General features: G+C 46.1%; 1 protein-coding gene across 1 annotated transcript in view; it reads left to right on the forward strand.

Moving 5' to 3' along the window:
• FTO (FTO alpha-ketoglutarate dependent dioxygenase) overlaps positions 1–9,059 on the forward strand; it is a 417,069-nt gene extending 408,010 nt beyond the window's left edge. The window contains exon 9 of the mRNA XM_065925350.1: positions 6,688–9,059. Within this exon, the coding sequence (XP_065781422.1) occupies positions 6,688–6,841 (154 nt within the window). The 3' untranslated portion in view covers positions 6,842–9,059. The remainder of the gene's footprint in view (positions 1–6,687) is intronic.
• The last annotated feature ends 9,839 nt before the right edge of the window (positions 9,060–18,898 follow it).

The following is an 18,898-nucleotide window of genomic DNA, read 5'->3' on the forward strand; positions in this document are numbered from 1 at the left end:
TGTTGCCTGAGCTGTGTTTTAAAAATAGAACTTGTGTCTCATTGGAAAGGGCTGTTATTGCTGTTTAGTTGCTAAGTCGTGTCCAACTCTTTTGCGACCCCGTGGACTGTAACCTGCTAGGCTCCTTTGTCCATGGGATTTGCCAGGTAAGAATACTGGAGTGGGTTGTCATTTCATTCTCCAGGGGATCTTCCCAACGCAGGGATCAAACCTGTGTCTCCTTCTTGGCAGGCAGATTCTTTACCTCTGAGCCACCTGAGAAGTTGGAACAGACTATGGAGGTGTAATTCAACATTTGTGCAGTAGCCTACATATTTTAATGGACTTTTATATACATTGTTTAATTTTTAATCTTCACATAGTCCAGTGAAGTAGCAAAACATGGACTTCACATAGCAGTTGAGGAAACTAAGAGGTCAAGAAATTTTCTCAGGATCACCCCAGGAATACAGTTGACCCTTGAATAGATTTGAACTAAGAAGGTCCCCTGATACGTGGATTTTTTAAAAAAATAAATATACAGTCAGACCTCTGTATCGGTGGATGCATAACCCAAGGATACGGAGGGCCCGCTGAAAGCAGTATGAGCATCCATGGATTTTGGTACCCAAGCAGGGGATTCTGGAATCAATTCCCCCAAAATACTGAGGGATGACTCTATATACCTGGGGATGACTGTCTGTACCTGGGGATAACTGTATAATTAGAAGTAGTTTAGACTCTTAAAAGATAAAGATGTGGCACATTTCTGGTGACCCAGTGGTAAAGACTGCACACTCCCACCACTGGGGGCATGGGTTCGATCCTGCTTGGGGAACTAAGATCCCACATGCCACAGAGCATGCCAAAAAAAAGCTCTGTCAAAAGATGAAGGTGTATCTTTTACATCTATAGGCAAAAGATACTTATGCTATGAGAACCTCAAAGTCATTGGAATGAAAAGAAAGTTATATCAGCTCATTTGCTGTAATTATTGTTGTAGAAACATGACGGAAATATTTTGCTCCTTTCGTTCCCCTGAAATGGTTTGGAATCTCCCGAATACCTAAATTTGGCGAGAATAGCCAAGGAGTCAGGGGATAGGGCCCATTTTGGTCCAAGTGGGAATCCATGAGAAAGATGGAACATGGTAGAAAGGGCAGCCTACCAGACGTCCAAGGTCTGCCCATCCCCTGCTCTCCACCCGCCTTTGAATTAACCTTGGGTGAGGCAGCCCTCTTGTGAAACATGGTTCAAATACCAGCCTCTTCCTCTCTCAGATTATTGTGAAAACTGAGCCCATCAGTGCTGCGTGTTAGGATTCTTCAGGATGCGCAAACAATATACAGAATGTACTTACTTTATCAGGAGCTACTCTCTCCTTTCACATTAAAGAATTCTCTTAGGAGTTTGCTTTCCTTGTCCCCTCAAGGCCTGTGCTTGGTAATATTTAATCCATCAAGTTCTAGTCTCTGGTACTTCTTCTTCTTCTTCTTCTTTTTTTATGCTTGCTTTATCCTAGTCCATCTTTTAGCAGGAACCATTTCTCCCAAAGCCTTTTTTGTCATTTCGTCAAGCATACTTAATGGAAATGTTACCTGTCCTTCTTTATTTGTCACAAAATTTAAGGACGAGGAGGAAGACCGTACATGTTTTCTTAAAATCAATGGCCAACACATTACTGTAAAACCTATTGATTAAAAACACAAAGTATAATGTTAGTCATTTAGTCTGTGAAGTGATGCAATAAGGGAAGAAATTTATCCTCTGACTCTTGCATTAACCTTTTATTGACTGCTTGCATACCCATAATTAACACACACTTTAGCTAAAGTGGTTAATTTCAGCATGGCGACCAGTGCTCCCTAATGTGGCTGCCGTCCTGATGGTCCAGATGGAAGTGTAGCCCTGGGGGAAATCAGCGAGCAGTGGGGCCCTGCATGAGTTACACCTGTGGGCGGAGACGAGGTGGGACCTCTGGACAGTCGGCTCACAGACCGGCCAGCATGACACCTTTCAGCTGCTTCCTGTTACATCACTAGGTCATTCAGGGAGAACCCTTCCTCAGTAGCGGGAGTTTTGAGGGTGGCTTATAGAGTCCTTTGAATTGAAATAATGTGATTTTCGGAGGGAGCGAGATGAAGTATATGTCATTTTCCTCTGCTCCCCTGGCAATGCTCCATAAAAGGAGCAGGGTTTTCTAAGTGAAAGCGAAAGCCACCAAGGCTTCCTGGTGGCTCAGATGGTTTGCAGGAGACCCGGGTCAGGAAGATCTGCTGGAGAAGGAAATGGCAACCGACTCCAGTATTCTTGCCTGAAAAAGCCCTTGGATGGAGGAGCCTGGTGGGCTAGAGTCCACGGGGTTGCAAAGAGTCGGACACAACCGAGCGACATCACTTTCTTTCTTTTCTAAGTAGATCTAAGTTTATTTGTTAACCCAAAGCCTTCAAAGGAGGGTTTTTTCCCTTAAGGATGGGAGAAGAGAGTACAAGGTGGAAAGGGGAAACTAAGTTTCTTACTGTTTAGCTGAGTTTTTTGCTGTTTAGCTGAGTTTCTTACTACTTAGCTTCTCTCCTCTGTCTGTAAGAGATGGGATGGAAACAATTCCACTCAAACCACATGGCCAAGCATAGGGACGGGGCAAATTCCCCATAGGAAAACTAGAGTCTTCTTTGTGGCAAAGATGGGAATAGACACAAGACAGCCAGTACCCACCACTGTCAGGATTCCTAAATCATTGCTTAAGAGAACTCAGGGCCCCTGGATTTTGCGAGAACCACAGAGTTTGCACGCTGAGAAACCATCCAACTTCATTTCCTGGAAATGCCAAGTCAGTCTGAAACAGCTGCCACTGAAGTAGCCCAACAGCAGTGCCCGTTAAGAACTCTGGGTCTCTAGGAGCAACTGCTAAGTCTTTTCTGAGTCTGAGTAGTTTAGCCTCTCACTGGAGAGTTGCAGCAGCTTGCATACGTAAGCCTTGGCATCCTGGAGTGTCACATTGTGCTAGGATTCGACCTCAGGCTTCATCTGATTCAAGCCAGAAAGAGGCGCTCTGGCTCTCCAGTTTCCCCCACAAAGAGCCAATCCAGAGCCACCCCACTCAGTTTGTTGAAGGGAGGGGATGGTCAGAGGAGGAACAGGCAGCCCCCTCGTTGGCATCTCCTGTCGTCACTGGAGACACCAGTTCACTACTGGTAGGAGAAATAACAATAGTGACAGTAGTATTTAGTAATAATGTGCCAGGCGGTGTGCTAAGTACTTCACATGTGTTAATCCCTATAACTTTCACAACAAGCCCATACGTAAGGTACTATCATTGTCATCATCATTATTCTCATGTGACAAATGATAAATAATGAGGTTTGGTGAGTTTAGGATACTCAAGATGGCAGGCCCCAGGGAAGCAGTAGTGCCCCATGTCCAGAGGATACCTTCACCACTGTGCTTCCCCATCTTAGGAAATTAGGATGGAAGAGAGACTGAATGCGTGGTTTGAGCAAGAGCTTCCCTGGTAACTCAGCTGGTAAAGAATCCGCCCGCAATGCCGGAGATCCTGGTTCAATTCCTAGGTTGGGAAGATCCCCTGGAGAAGGGATAGGCTACTGGCTCCAGTATTCTTGGGCTTCCCTGGTGGCTCAGACGGTAAAGAATCCTCCTGAAATGGGGAGACATGGGTTCGATCCCTGGGTCGGGAAGATAGCCTGAAGGAGGGCATGGCAACCCACTCCAGTATTCTTGCCTGGAGAATCCCCATGGACAGAGGAGGCTGGTGGGCTACAGTCCCTGGGGTCACAAAGAGTCAGATGCAACTGAGCGACTAAGCATAGTACAGGAAGATATGCCTTCAAGTCATTCTCAAGCCTTTCTTTTTCAGTCCCACTGTCTGGCATGGTGTTGAAGCAGATGGTATGATTTGAGTCGGGGCTGACTGTCCTTTCTCGTAGGTGGATACATGACCTCAACAGCCAGCCCTCTACAGAGCCCAGTCATGATCATTGACAAAGTGGCAAGGAGTGCTGAACATTAAAGGAAGAGTTTTGGTTTTGTTTTGCAGCTTGCAAACTCTTAGTGTGATGTGTGTAATCTAGTTCCCCGACCAAGGGTCGAACTTGGGTCCCCTGCATGGAGAGCAGAGAGTCTGAGCCACGGGCCACCAGGGAAGTCCCTAAAGGAAGATCGTTAAAGTGCTCTTGAGGGGACTTCCCTGGTGGTCCAGTGGTTAAGACTCTGCACTCCCAGTGCAGAGGATGCAGATTTGTTCTCTGGTCAGGGAACTAAGATCCCATGTGCCTCGGAGCAACTAAACCCTAAATTAATGAACTCTAAACTACTGGAGCCCGTGGGCCACAACTAGAGGGTCCTTGCCCTGCAATGAAATATCCCACGTGATGCAGTGAAGATCTTGAGTGCCGCAACCAAGACCCAACACAGCCAAATAAATGAATAAATGAATATATATAAAAAAAATAAAGTGATCTTGAAAGATGTGAATTAAGGCCCTGAAGAGCCCCAGCAAGGGGTTCTGGCTCTAGTCCAGAGGGAGGCAGTGGGTATACCCAGCTCCTAGCCTTTCAGGGCCAGCATGAGAAGGAGGTAGTCCCCACGTCAGTCAGCCCTTCCATCAGAAGAACAATAGTAGAAAATCAGAGCAACTTCACCCAGAAGAATACTGGATAGGCTTGTGGACTTGTGCAATGTGGTGTCAGCAAACTTCTGCAGCAGGTGTTCATGTTTCTAACACTTTCTCAAAATGAGGGGGCCAAACCCATTTGACAGGTGAAAAAGCATCTCTATTGACTTTGGACAAACCTTACCCTAGCCGAGAAGGATCAGCACTTATCATAGCCCTTTAATCTGCCAACCAGGATAACGTGTGCGGAGATCATTTCCCTGCCGTGAGACGGAAGTGCTCAATTTGGAATAACTCTCCCCCTCTGGTAAATTGAGCCTTACTCTCTGATTCCTAGGCCGAGAGACAGCGCAATTTAAAAAGCTTCACAGAGTTTCTTTGTAATTAGTCGCAGCTTCCCTTGAATATTAATTTCCCCCCCATCCCTTTCATGTGATTTAGAGACTATATCTTTAGAACTGAAGTGAGCGGCAGCGTCTCAAACACCTATTATTATTAAGTAGTCTGTAGAACGCGCCTCTGTTCTTCAGTGCTGTGTGGGCTTATCAGTGCAAACAGTTTAATATTTATGCTAAGAGGATTGTCAAAAGCAGCTTCTGTTGCTTTAATTCTTGTTTTAAATAAATAATGAGAACATTTAAACACATTACTCTTCTTGGGGCCCTGAGGTCAGCTAATCTTATTATTTATGAAGTGATGTGCTACATAATAGTACTTAGCGCATGTTAACAGACGCTATTATCAGGGCCCGATGCGGAGAGCCGAAGATATATTGGAATGTTATGTGTAATGTACGACGGATTGAGTGCACAGCATGCCGGTGGAGCAATTAACCACCCGAGAAAATAGGTGTAAAGTTGAAGCATGTTTTCCCATGGGGATCCCCTCACCATTAATAATTCCCCAGAGGAGAAGATGTCTTTTAGTTAGGAGCCTTCTCGACCGCCAAGGCTTGGACATAGGGTCGGGATGGTCCATTCTTTGATCTCTTCATAGTGAGTCCTACACGGAAGGCCCATGATGGATGGGTAGGGCCACTTTTTGAATTGATTTAGAGGATAAGGCCGAGAAGGTGGGGGTGGCGTGGGAGAGGACCAGGCACCTCTCCCAGATGTACTCAAGAGTAATTCTTTTTGGGGGCACACACTGTCCCCACCACATGCTCCAAGAGAATAGAGAAATTGTTCATTTCTTATTGCAATCTGTGTTTTCTTCTCTTTGATCCTCATTTCTCGGATACATAAAGCCAAAGCCACTGAGTTTTCCCAGACCAATTTCCAGTAAGCTGGTCTGTTGGAGAGGTAGCTCCTGCCAAGGTGTGACAATGTGGCCCCAACTTTTTTCCTCCGAGGCTATAATTTAGTTGCATATGATAATTAATTTCTCTACTATTGATGAATAATCCATTTAATAAAAACCGTGATTTAAGTGTTTTCCTTAGGGAGTCACTCTTGCTAGCCTCTTAATTTAATTTTGTGGAAGTTTTCCCCACCTATTCATCAGTGGAAATGATTATTAACCTCTATTTGCATATATCCTTATAAATCGGTCTCTCCTTGGAGTGCCTTTTTCCAAGCACAGCAAGCTGGGACACTTGTAAATCTCCAGGATCTCCGAAGTCAATCCCAGTCTGTAATATTGTTTAATCTATTCTTGGACGTTTTAATGCAGTAAATTCAATTTAATCTTACCCAGTAATCTAGTAATACATGAAAATCCCACAAACATTTAAATCTGATAATGGCTTAATCACACACTTTAAATAACAGTCGAGATAATGAAAAAATAATTCACCATTTTAAAGGCAGAGTAACTGAATTTCTCCCCATGATTGGCTTCCACAAAGCCTTGAGAGATAATACAAATCTGGGAATTGAAATTAAAAAGTTCCAGCCTCATCAAGAACAGTTCTTCCTTCTTGTAAATACACCTGCTTTCTGCCTCCCAAACTCGTCTTTCCTTCCTCCTCATCACCACCCATCCATCACAGAGATTGCCAGGGTTGCCCCACGTTGCCTGAGCATGGGTCTTGCAGTCATTTCTTTCTGGGAATTAACTGCCTATTCTTACCTTTCCAGGTGCCAGTCTCGAATTGCCCGAACTTTGCCCGCTGATCAGAAGCCAGAATGCCGGCCGTATTGGGAAAAGGGTGATCCTTCGATGCCTCTGCCATTTGACCTCACAGAGATCGTTTCTGAACTCAGAGGTCTGCTTCTGGAAACCAGGCCCTAGAGACAGAGGACAGTTCTCAGATGGAGGAGGAAAGGCTATTTTCAATTCCTCTTCTCCAACCCTGTCATGGGCTCAGGCAAGGGCAGTATGGGGTAGACTTGGCCTTGACATTATAGAAACTGTTGAGATGGTAGAGATTGGCCTTGGAGATTATTTCCAGTTGGGAACAAGTAGGGAGCGGAACCCATGAAGATTAAAATGTTTGAAAATGACACAGTGTTATAGTGATTTGGTATTAAATGAAAAAAAAAAAAAAAGTAATATCCCCCCCCAAAAAAAACCAAAAAAAACTATTCCCCACTTGGATTTTTAATGCAAGCCCTTCCACTCCTGAGGCCTGGGAAGCAACCAGGGTGAGCCCACCTTTGGCAGAACCTAACCTTTCCTCTTTCCCAAGCCTTTGCAAAGTCTCTGCAGGGGATCTCTCAAGTCATGGAGGAGAAGACCAAATTTAGAGACGTTTAGCCCATTTTCTCACTATACCCTTCAGAGGCTCTGTGGTTCAGTATGGTAGCCACTAGGTGGATGGGGCTTCTACCGTTTAAATTCCATTTTAATTGTAATTAAAAATTCAGTTCTTCAGTTGCACGAGCCACATTTCGAGTGCTTCATAGCCCAGGTGTGGCTAGAGACTACTGAATTGGACATAGAACGTTTCCATCATTGTAGAAAGCCCTCCTAGACGGTACTTCTGTCAAAAGTTTGAGAGCGGGAGAGTCTGTCTTCCAGTTCTCTGTAGCTGCTCTCCCCACCGGCAAAATAAATGAAGAGAGCAATGCCTCGTTGGAAAGTAGCCTCTTTCCCTTCTCTGAAACAGCCAAGGTTGTGAGCTCTGTACTCTGCACACAGGAATGGAGCAGTGTTGAAGATTAAAATAAAACTGGCATCCTGTCTTTAGGAAGTTCCCCTGATCTAATGAAAGAGACAACGCTCTATTTACACTGCTTCTTGGATTTAACCAACACACTACATATTTTGTTTTCCTTTGATTCCCCTCTTCACACATAATGCTAGAATTGAGGCTTGAAGAACCTTAGTGCCCCATCCTGATAATGCTGGAGCACCAGAGAGACGAGAAAGAGGTTAGAACTTGGGCTTTGGTTTTTGAGTGCCTGGATGCAAATGCCCCCTGGCTTGTGATCTTTGATATGTGACTGTGCCTCGGTTTCCTCATCTGTATAATGGGGATACTACAGGCAAACCGATTCCCAAGGTGAAGAAGAAATAACCTAGCTACAGATTTAGAACAATCTCTGGTACGTAGTTAAACACGCAGTAAATATTAGTAAAATATTATATATCAGTAAGCTGACCTGCTGTAGGCATTTTCCTCTCCCTTCCTCAATCTTGGTGCCAGTTTGTCTCATGATGCTATGAACCCACCTCTCCCTTTCGGGCCTGGCTCTCACCCTATGATGGCCCCAGAAATCACGAGACTAGTCAGCCCCTCTCCCCAGCCTGTTGCCTTCTCTCATCATCTGCAGTATTTGGGAAGCCAAAGAGCTTTTTTACCCATTCAGAGGTACCCTGAGAACCAAACTCTCCCACCATCAGAATCTCACTGGTTCAAGGCGTGGGCTCGTTTCTCCGGAGTTAACTTCAGAGAGACACGTCACACAAGGCAGGCGGGGTTTCACCATCTTGAGTCTTTCGAATCTTTAGATGAGTTCCCCGATGCCCTCAAGCCTCAGTCTCCTCATCAGTAAAAGATAAAGTGCTCCCTCTTATGGTTGCGGGAAAGATGAAATCATGGAGGCAGAGTGTGCAGGTCAGCCTCGGGACCACATAGCCTCGTGTTTTATTTCACCCCCCAGAATGTTTGTTTATTGTCATAGTTCATGAGGAGCCAGTATTTAAAACTGGAAGATTTCATATAACATAAAGATGTGTGCATCCTCTTTAAAATTCAGAGATCCAGCGGCCTCCATCCTGATGTGGCAGAGAGCTAGGTAGCATCCTTTTAGGTGGGGCACGAACCCTCCATGGCCCCTGTCGTTCCCCGTTATCATTTACTGTGAACCTGACCATCTTTACCCCTTCACATCAACACCTGCTTGCTTGCACCCCTAGAGTAGAAATAAATAATAATGTTGTGTGCTTACCCCAATATATGTGTATTACTATCCGGTTATTGTTGTGGACTGCTTGTGCTAATATGCCATGTACCTCATAAAACACGCATAAACAATAAAAAATATTGAAAGGATGAGATAAGAAACCAAGAGAGTGCCTGCTCTTTTTCTCCTTTCACAGGTGCAGGTGAGCATGCTTCCTGGGCCCGGGCGGGGTGGGGGGGGGGGGTAGCAAGTGAAGAGTGTGCTCAGGGTCTTTCAGGTGGGGAAACAGCCAGTGTTGGAGAAACCACTTCCAGCTGCTGCTGCTAAGTCGCTTCAGTCGTGTCCGACTCTGTGTGACCCCACAGACAGCAGCCTACCAGGCTCCTCCGTCCCTGGGATTCTCCAGGCAAGAGAACCCACTGGAGTGGGTTGCCATTGCCTTCTCCAAACCACTTCCAGGAGTGAATCCAAAAGGTGAGATCGTGTTTTCTCAGAAATGGTGGCTTTCAATGAGCTTGAGCTCAGCGTGTTTGAAGATTACCTGTGCTTGCTCTCGGAGAAGGGTAGGGTGGGTTTCAGACAGGTAGAAGGGGGAAGGGCAAGAGATGATTAAAAAAAAGGGACGGCTGGGGGCGCTAATCTGACAATCAACTCAGTTCCTGCTCCTCCCCCGTGAACTGCTGAAGGACTCTTCTGGGGACATGGGCCATGTGGGTAGTGGGGGTGGGGAGGAAGCTTTACCCTGGGACCATCTTTAGCCCGCGGTCCTCACGCTACCTGGAAGGCTTCCCCATCCCCCAGTCCCAACTATCATCAGAAACTTATCTGAAGAGATAGGTCCCTTTCTGCTAAGATGCTACTGACTTTCCCCTCCCACAGATGTTTCTTGACCACCTACTGCACCTCAGGGGTGTGGTGAGCCCTGGGCATCCGAGGAGGTCCCTGCTTTCCAAGAGCTCCCGTGTACCGACCCCCAGGCTGGATCAGGGGATGTGGTGACCCCAATAGGAACTTAACTGTATAGTGGGGAAACACAGTCAGCTTGCAAGTAAACAACACAATGGTTTCCAATCATTTTCAACACCAGGATGGAAACCCATAAGGCAAGGGGACAGAGCATAGCTGGGGACTGAGGAAGGATGGCTTGGCTTCGGAAGTCCAGGAAAGGGGGTGATGGGGGAAAAGGGGACAGCAGGTACGAAGGCCCCGAGGCTGAAAGGTGCTTGGAGTGGGAAGATCAAGGAAGAAAAAGCACCATGATGGCTGAAGCCGAGAAACAAGGCAAAGGAGGGAAGGAGATGCAGGTGGGGAGGAGGTGGGACCAGCGTTTGAATGTGATTGTCAAGTGCCCGAGAAACGCGGAAGGCCTTGTGCAGGAGGGTGGGGGTCATTGGTGTGAGAGTCTCACGCTTCCAAATCATTGCCTGGTTGATCTCTAATTCCGAAGGGCCTCAGCCTGAAGGCACGGCTTGAATTTCCCGATTCCTGCGGCCAGGTGGGGAAGCTGTCCTGCCAGCTCCTCCAAGAGCATGAGGCAGCACCCCATCCTCCTGTTGCTTCACTCCCAGCAGCGCCCACAACTTTGTGTCCACCCCGCCCCCTGCACCCTGCTTTCACAGGCAGCCTCTGCTCAGGGGAGTTCACTAGAGAGAAGAGGGGGGTGAGGAGGGGCTGGCCGTGGCATGGCTGGTGACACAAGTTTAGTAGTAAGCTTCCAAATCCATCACTAACCGAACCGAGGGATGCTAGAAATGAGATTCCATCACCCTATTAAATGGACACACCACATTCAGTAGTTTTTTAGTGTGTATTTCGAGGGAAAGTATTTTTGAAAGCAACATTTTTTTTTCTTCCCTGATTTAGTTAAGACTGATTTTAACCACTGGGCAAATTGCATACATTTGGATCTATGCCATGCTAAATACTGTTTATTTTGGAGATCTGTCAGAGGCAAGCCCATGGAAGACGGGGCACGGGGGTAGGGGTGGGGAGGGGGTTCTTATTTGAAAAGGCAATTCTCATCCAAACAGATTGAGACGGACCGAGGAGCAGTGCGGATTAAAATGCGCTGAAGTGGTAATGCCGTTTATCCAGTTTGCCTTTGTTACTTTGTGATTAAATGGTATTTTTAATTAAGTTTCATTGGGAGCCATAGGTATGGCAGTGGTGAAATCAATTTGACAACCATAAAGGGGGAGGGAAGGCCCAGGAGTGTTGTAATGATTGCGGCTGCAGGGAGAGCCAGGCAGCTTTAAGAGGCTGGGGTGAGGAAGGGGAGAAGCGGGGGAAGGGGAGGAAGGAGCGGGCAGCCAGGGATGACTTCCTGCATGATGCCCAGGGCTCCCGTGGCTGCTGCTGCATCTGGGGGACTGGTTGTAGGGATTATCAGGAAAAGGGGTACACCTGGCTCTCTCAATTACCTGAGTCCCTCATTAACAAGGAGAATGGGTGAGCACCCCCAGACCCTGTGCTGTAGCCTCACCCCAGCCTGACTCCGGACGGAACAGGGCTGACCCACCATTTTTCAGCCCATCCCCTTCCTTTCTCCCCATAACCTGTCAAGGCAACACAGTCTATTAATATTATCCAAGTTATTGTTGTGCAGTCACGGTCGTGTCTGACTCTTTGCAACCGCATGGACTGTAGCCCGCCAGGCTCCTCTGTCCATGGGATTTTCCAGGCAAGAATACTGGAGTGGGTTGCCATGCCCTCCTCCAGGGGATCTTCCCAACCCAGGGATTAAACCCAAGTCTCTTGAATCTCTTGCATTGGCAGGAAGGTTCTTTACTACTTTGCACCCTGGAAGCCTATTGTCCAGGTATCAAATGTGATGGTAACATTGTTCTGGAACTAAGTAGGAGATACAGCGTGAACCATTGTGCTGACAGGATAGCCCAACCAGCTAGGCGTTATAGAAACAAAGACTGGATCACAGGGACCCCCCCCCCCCCAAATCCTCTTCCCACGATTGCACACCAGTCCTCTCAACACCCCTGCTCTGTATCCGGTCACCATGGATCAGATTTTCAGAATCTTCTGATTCCTGAATGTCAGGAGAGTCTTTTGGTTGCAGAGTCCTGGTTCTGTGTGTGATCCTAAGGCTAACCTCCCTCTTAAACCTTTGTTTTCTTATCTGCAAAATGGGAACAGTCGTAGTATATCTACCACCTGAGGTTGGCGTGAAGATGAAGATGTTGATGTGCACACAGCATGCCTCCGGCCCTGGCTGGGTCTTCAGTGACATGCCAGCTCTAATAATTACGATCCCGGTTTCTTGTGATAACAGTTGTAGCTTCATGACTGGGGCAAATCCCTTGACCTCCCTGTGATCCAGTCTTTGTTTCTATAACGCCTAGCTGGTTAACTGTCCTGTCACCGTGGTGGTTCATACTGTGTCTCCTTCTTAGTACCAGAACAATATGTTACCCTCCCATTCTATCCCATTTTCCTCTCCCAGCTTCCACTTTTTTTTTTTCTCTCGGCAGATGGTGTGGAGCTTTTTATAAATGAGATGCTCTGAAAAATGATTCCCTCGGACTCCCCATTACTACAACGGGATTAGGTCACCCCCTTGCAATTTTAGATCTGCTTTAAAAATTCTCGCCATCACCTTTTAATGGATGATCTGTGTTGAACAATTGTTTATTGACTCTGAATGTCTTAAGTACCACGGTCCGTCTTTTGCCAGGGGAAGGAAGCATTAATTAACTCCCAGCATTAGATTCAGTGATTCTTTTTCAATGATGCAGTTCGTGACTTTTGCTTGCATTTTCTTTTCATCAGTCCTGAAAGAACTGAGGTAAAATAGTTCCGCTGCACATGTGTGTCAAGCTAAATGGATAACAGCAGATACAGATCTGTTTGCCTGTCTGCACTTGCCTTTAGACAAAATTCATCAATTTTACAAAAGCCACTGACTAAACATGGCACCAATACAAATAAGTGCTTCTAGCATGTGGGTTTTCCCGTTGTTTTTAATCTGTTAAAGTGCTGTAGCTTCCTGCAGAGGGATGGGAAGTGCTGGCTTAGGACGGCAATGTGCCCCACAGATTGGGACCAAAAGGTGAAGGCCATTCTACGGGAAGTTTAGGAAAAGCCCAGTGGTTCCGGACTCTGTGTATCTGAAACCATCCCAGACTGCTTGGTGAATGACTGCCGCAGGAAGCTGATCCTGGCTCTCATATTCAATATACAATAGAGATCATAGGTTACCCACCTGTTAGTGGTGCCAGGGTCTCAAAGGTACCCTGCTTGCCCTTCCCAGCGTCTGAGACAGAGAGCCAGAGGATAGACAGGAAACCGACAGGAAACTTCACCGGCGCCTTGAGGCCAGCACCGCTACCGCCAGAGAGAATGCTTGGAAGGACCTTGTAAATACCAAATGTTGGTTGCTCAGATCCCGCACGCTGCAGCCCACCAGGCTCCTCTGTCCATAGGATTTCCTAGGCAAGAATACTGGAGTGGGTTGCCATTCCCTTCTCCAGGATATCTTCCTGACCCAGGGATCAAACCCAGATCCTCTGCATTGCTGGCGGATTCTTTACCGTCTCAGCCACCAGGGAAGCCTATAAATACCAAAGCCCTAGGCAAATCCAAAGAAGGAGGATTATTATTATTTATTTTGTGAGATCAGTTTCATTTGGATGTGTAATGGAAGAGTTTGTGGATGTTTATCACTTCTGATCAGGCAAAGCCAGTTTGACAGTGACCTACAACTCCCTTTTGAGGCCACAGCAAACAGCCAGAGCTTGGCTGCACTTTCACAAAAACAGTCTTGAAAAATATTGTTAAGGCTGCTTTTAAAACTTTTTCAGATACCATGAACCCCGAGAAAACACCTTTCCAGAGTGAAGAACTATTCAGTCCTTGCTAAAATAAATCTTGGGTCCTCAAGACACACAGATACAGGGAGCAGACGTTCATTTGTTTCTTTGCAAATTGGCCATTCCCAACTTAAAATGCTTTTTATCTATTCAAACAGGGAATTGAGTTTTTCCACTTTGGAGCAAGTGCAGTTAACCTACCAACCTCGGAGCCCCAAAAGGGCTGAGTCAATTTCTCAGGGCAACTCGAGCTCCAGCTCGTAACTCATCCAACTCAGAGAACGGTACCTCTGGTCACCCTCCCGCCCCCGCCTTCGTCCCCCAGCTCTTCAGACAGAGATTTCCAGTTGATTATGCCTTGATTAGAGCCCAGAGACAGGCAAGCCAGGTATATAGGATTCCCATTGTCCTTCCCGCCTCTGCTCCCAACCAGGGTCAGGCCGAGAGGGCTCTTGGTGAACACTGAACAATCAAGCCCTGTTTACCATGGGCGTTTAGTTTTCTTTTCTCAAAATCAAAACAGAATTTAGTAGGCAGTGTTATTTCATACATGCCTCTTGATCAATGGAATGATCTGTCAGAAGCCATTAAAGCCCCCATTAGCTTGAATGCATTCAAAGCTAAACTATTGGATCATTTAAGGGCCACGGTGATTGTTTTTAATATACTGTACATTGATTTCTCCCTGTGAGCGGCAACATAAGTTTGAAACTAACTGTGTATGACTAAGGCTTCATTTGCTGTCTCCAGTCCTCTGTGACAAGCATGGTTTTACTTCGACCAGAAATGTCTGTGTATAGTTTTTAAAGAGATGCAGACCCTGGTAGATTTCCCAAGGTTTAGACTGAGTTGAGTTTGTGTTTTTTTTTTTCCTTTCCCGAGCTTTCTCCCATTTCTTTGTGCCCACTAAGTGAGCTTGGCGTGCAGAATGGGAGAACCATCCCTGCCAGGGATCTCAAGTGAAAGGCAGTGGGGGAAATTTTTCTGAAAGCATGAAGCCCCAGTCGAGGCCAAAATCGAAGTGAATTTGACAGCCTTCAGCTGACGAAAGTCTGTGTCCAGCACAAAGCAACAGAAGTTTGGCTGTGTCGGGGCATCCTTGCTGGGGCAGAGGCAGCAGATACCGCCATCTCTTGGTAGGTTGACCCTTCCTTAGCCAAAATGGATTCTCCTAACACTCAATCACTGATTCCTTCCTAATTACCAGACTCTGTGCTAGGGGTCATTTGGCTCCCAGGTGGCGCTAGTGGTAAAGAACCTGTCTGCCAATGCAGGAGACAAAAGAGACATGGGTTCGATCCCTGGGTCTGGAGGAGGGCATGGCAACCCATTCCAGTACTCTTGCCTGGAGAATCCCATGGACAGAGGAGCCTGGTGGGCTACAGTCCACAGGGTTGCAAAGAGCTGGACACCACTTAGGGACTTTAATTTCAGTTCTTCTCTTTCAAGAATAAAAGACTATTTTAGTCATAGAAGCAAGACATGTATCCCAAAGAAAAGTTTTTATATGTTGTGCCTGTTTTTCAAATGAGGCAATTAAAGCCTGGATGAGAGGAATTAAGTTATTTAAGAATTACAGAAGTGGGTTTTCAAGTTTCTGGTATAACTTGAGATTAAGAAAGAATATGAGGAATCTGTGTTGGGTCTTCATTGCTACACATGAACTTTCTCTAGGTGCAGTGAGCAGGGCCACTTTTCATCGCAGTTTGTGGGCTTCTCATTGTGGTGGCTTCTCTGGTTGTGGAGCATGGGCTGTAGGGCACAAAGGCTCAGCAGTTTTTTTGCACTACTAGTAGCTGTGGAATCTTCCTGGATCAGGGATGAAACCCGTGTCCCCTGCATCAACAGGCAGAAGCTCAATCACTGGGCCACCAGACAAGTCCAACATGAACTTTCTTAAATCCAACTCCCAAATAAACCTAAGATATGAGGAAGAAGAACAATGGCAAGAAGAGCCTACCCCTCCAACTGCAGCCCGAAGGGGAGAAATTTTTGTGGAGTCTAGAAAACAGTTCAGTTCAGCCGCTCAGTCATGTCCGATTTTTTGCGACCCCATGAACTGCAGCATGCATGGCTTCCCTGTTCATCACCAACTCCCAGAGCCTAATCAAACTCATGTCCATCATGTCAGTGATGCCATCCAGCCATCTCATCCTCTGTCATCCCCTTCTGCTCCTGCACCCAATCCCTCCCAGCATCAGGGTCTTTTCCAATGAGTCAACTCTTTGCATGAGGTGGCCAAGGTATTGGAGTTTCAGCTTCAGCATCAGTCCTTCCAATGAACACCCAGGACTGATCTCCTTTAGGATGGACTGGTTGGATCTCCTTGCAATCCAAGGGACTCTCAAGAGTCTTCTCCAACACCACAGTTCAAAAGCATCAATTTTTCAGCGTTCAGCTTTCTTCACAGTCCAACTCTCACATCCATACATGACCACTGGAAAAACCATAGCCTTGACTAAACGGACCTTTGTTGGTAAAGTAATATCTCTGCTTTTTAATATGCTGTCTAGGTTGGTCATAACTTTCCTTCCAAGGAGTACGCGTCTTTTAATTTCATGGCTGCAATCGCCATCTGCAGTGATTTTGGAGCCCAAAAAAATAAAGTCTGCCACTGTTTGCACTGTTTCCCCATCTGTTTGCCATGAAGTGATGCGACCAGATGCCATGATCTTAGTTTTCTGAATGTTGAGCTTTAAGCCAACTTTTTCACTCTCCTCTTTCACTTTCATCAAGAGGCTTTTTAGTTCCTCTTCACTTTCTGCCATAAGGGTGGTGTAATCTGCATATCTGATGTTGTTGATATTTCTCCTGGCAATCTTGATTCCAGCTTGTGCTTCTTTCAGCCCAGCATTTCTCATGATGTACTCTGCATATAAGTTAAATAAGCAGGGTGACAATATACAGCCTTGACATACTCCTTTTCCTATTTGGAAGCAGTCTGTATGGTATAGGAAACTAAAATCAGAGGCCAAATTCATCATCCCAATCACTGGCAGGTTAAGCAGAAGTCACAAGAGTAAATTCCAGAGCAGGAGTCAGCAAATGATGGTCCACAGCCAAATCTGGCCCACCCCCTGTTTTTATAAATAATGTTTTATTGGAACACAGCCACACTTGTTTGTTTACATGTTATCTGTCCATGGCTGCTTTTGCACTCCCAGAGTAGTTATGATAGAGACACAAAGGTGAAAATATTTACTATCTGGTCCCATACAGAAAAGCTTTGCTGACCCCTAGCCTAGCTCAAAGGACTGCTGTGTAACCTGTGGTCCTTTGGTTTGAGTCACATCTTATCTGTGTGTGTGTGTGCTAAGTCACTTCAGTTGTCTGACTCTTTGCAATGCTATGGATTGTAACCCACCAGGCTCCTCTGTCTATGGGATTTTCAGGCAAGAATACTGGAGCGGGTTGCCATTCATTTCAGTTCAGTCGCTCATTCATGTCCAACTCTTTGTGACCCCATGGACTGCAGCACGCCAGGCCTCTCTGTCCATCACCAACTCCCAGAGCCTAATTAAACTCATGTCCATCAAGTCAGTGATGCCATCCAACCATCTCATCCTCTGTCATCCCCTTCTCCTGCTTTCAATCTTTCTCAGCATCAGAGTCTTTTCCAATGAGTCAGTTCTTCACATCAGGTGGCCAAAATATTGGAGTTTCAGCTTCAGCATCAGTCCTTCCAATGAATGTTCAGGACTAGGTGTCAAACCCTCCTCCAGAGGATCTTCTAACCCAGGGATCAAACCCACATCATGTCTATTACTTACTGATTACCAACACATATAAAAGATGATGCTAAATCTTGCTATAGTACCCCAACCAAAACACTCATGCCAAGGCCACTCTCTATACAGCAACACGAGAAAAAAACAACATTCAAGGGCAACACCGTTAAGGAGCAAAACAGGCTAGTAGCAAGAGCCATGGTTCTTCCTGAATTAAAGGAGCTTGAGTGAGGTGGGCAGGGGACAAGGGCAAGCCATCCCAAGAGAGTGGAGCCACTGCCTGTCCTTCAGGGTCAGGCATCTTGCTTAAAAGGAGGGCACGCCTGCAGGAGAGCGAGTTGCAGGCTCATCTTCCTTGAACAGATTGGTGAAGAATCGTTTCTGAGCGCTCCCCCCTCTCTCTTGCTTCTGTAACACTGCTAAGGTTATTTGAATGTCTCATTAGGAGAGGTGGTGATCTGGGCTACGATTATTTTCGTGGAGGTGAGTGGCAGGCAGGAAGGAGGAGGGGTGGAGCTGTGCTTTCCAACTTACAGGGCTGACTAATGTGTCATTATAAAGGATCAGAAAAACACAGCTGCTGCTTATTCTGTGGTTGAACTTATCACCCCAAAAGCTCTGGTGGCTTATAGAGTTTTATGAGGGAATTCACAGTTTATCATTTTTGTTCAGACTGTTACCATTGTAACGAAGTTGCAAGCTGAGTCTAGCTGTCCATAGATTTCTCCTCCATTCACTGTGCTGTCAGCCTCTTTTTGCCTCCTTAAAGCGTCTGCATTCTGCCCTACCAGCAGAACTCTCCAGGAATGCCCTAGGTCTTTCCTGTCGTGCTAATCTCTTGACATCTGAATCCCTGAGTCACTTATAAGTCACTCCATTTTCATTTGTTGATCATTTCCATTTGTTCTGCCACCAGCATGTTTATAAATACTATTTCACTTTGTCAAATTCAGTTTCCATATTGGACTATGAAATACCAGAAGGCAGAGCTCACAGGATCCGATCTTTACTTCCATTTTATTAGGCTCCATAAAACCCAGAATCACACTTCATCTCTCCCAAAGCATTTAATATTTATTAGCTATCAATCCAGCTAACTTTTATCTGACACATAATAGATACTCAATAAATGTGTGTTGATTGACTGTTTGCTAGAGCAAGAAATCTATCATCACTCTCCCCTGCTTTAAAATCCGCCCCCAACCCCGCAGGCCCCCTTCCCCTAAGATTTTTCTGACCACAGCTTACAAGGCTATTTGAAATTTACCCACAACTTCTCTCTCCAGCTTCATCTCCCCCAAACTTACTTCTCACCTTGTTCCTGCCATGCCTCATTTTGTACCACGTCCTGAGTTCTCCCACGGCTCTGCATCTACGTGAGTGGCCTTGAACATGGTGGGACTTAGCAGTAGGCAATAGGATAAAGCTGAGAATGGGTGGAGCTGGGGA

Source organism: Muntiacus reevesi, chromosome 2 (assembly GCF_963930625.1).
Source record: "Muntiacus reevesi chromosome 2, mMunRee1.1, whole genome shotgun sequence".
Classification (NCBI taxonomy): Eukaryota; Metazoa; Chordata; class Mammalia; order Artiodactyla; family Cervidae; genus Muntiacus; species Muntiacus reevesi.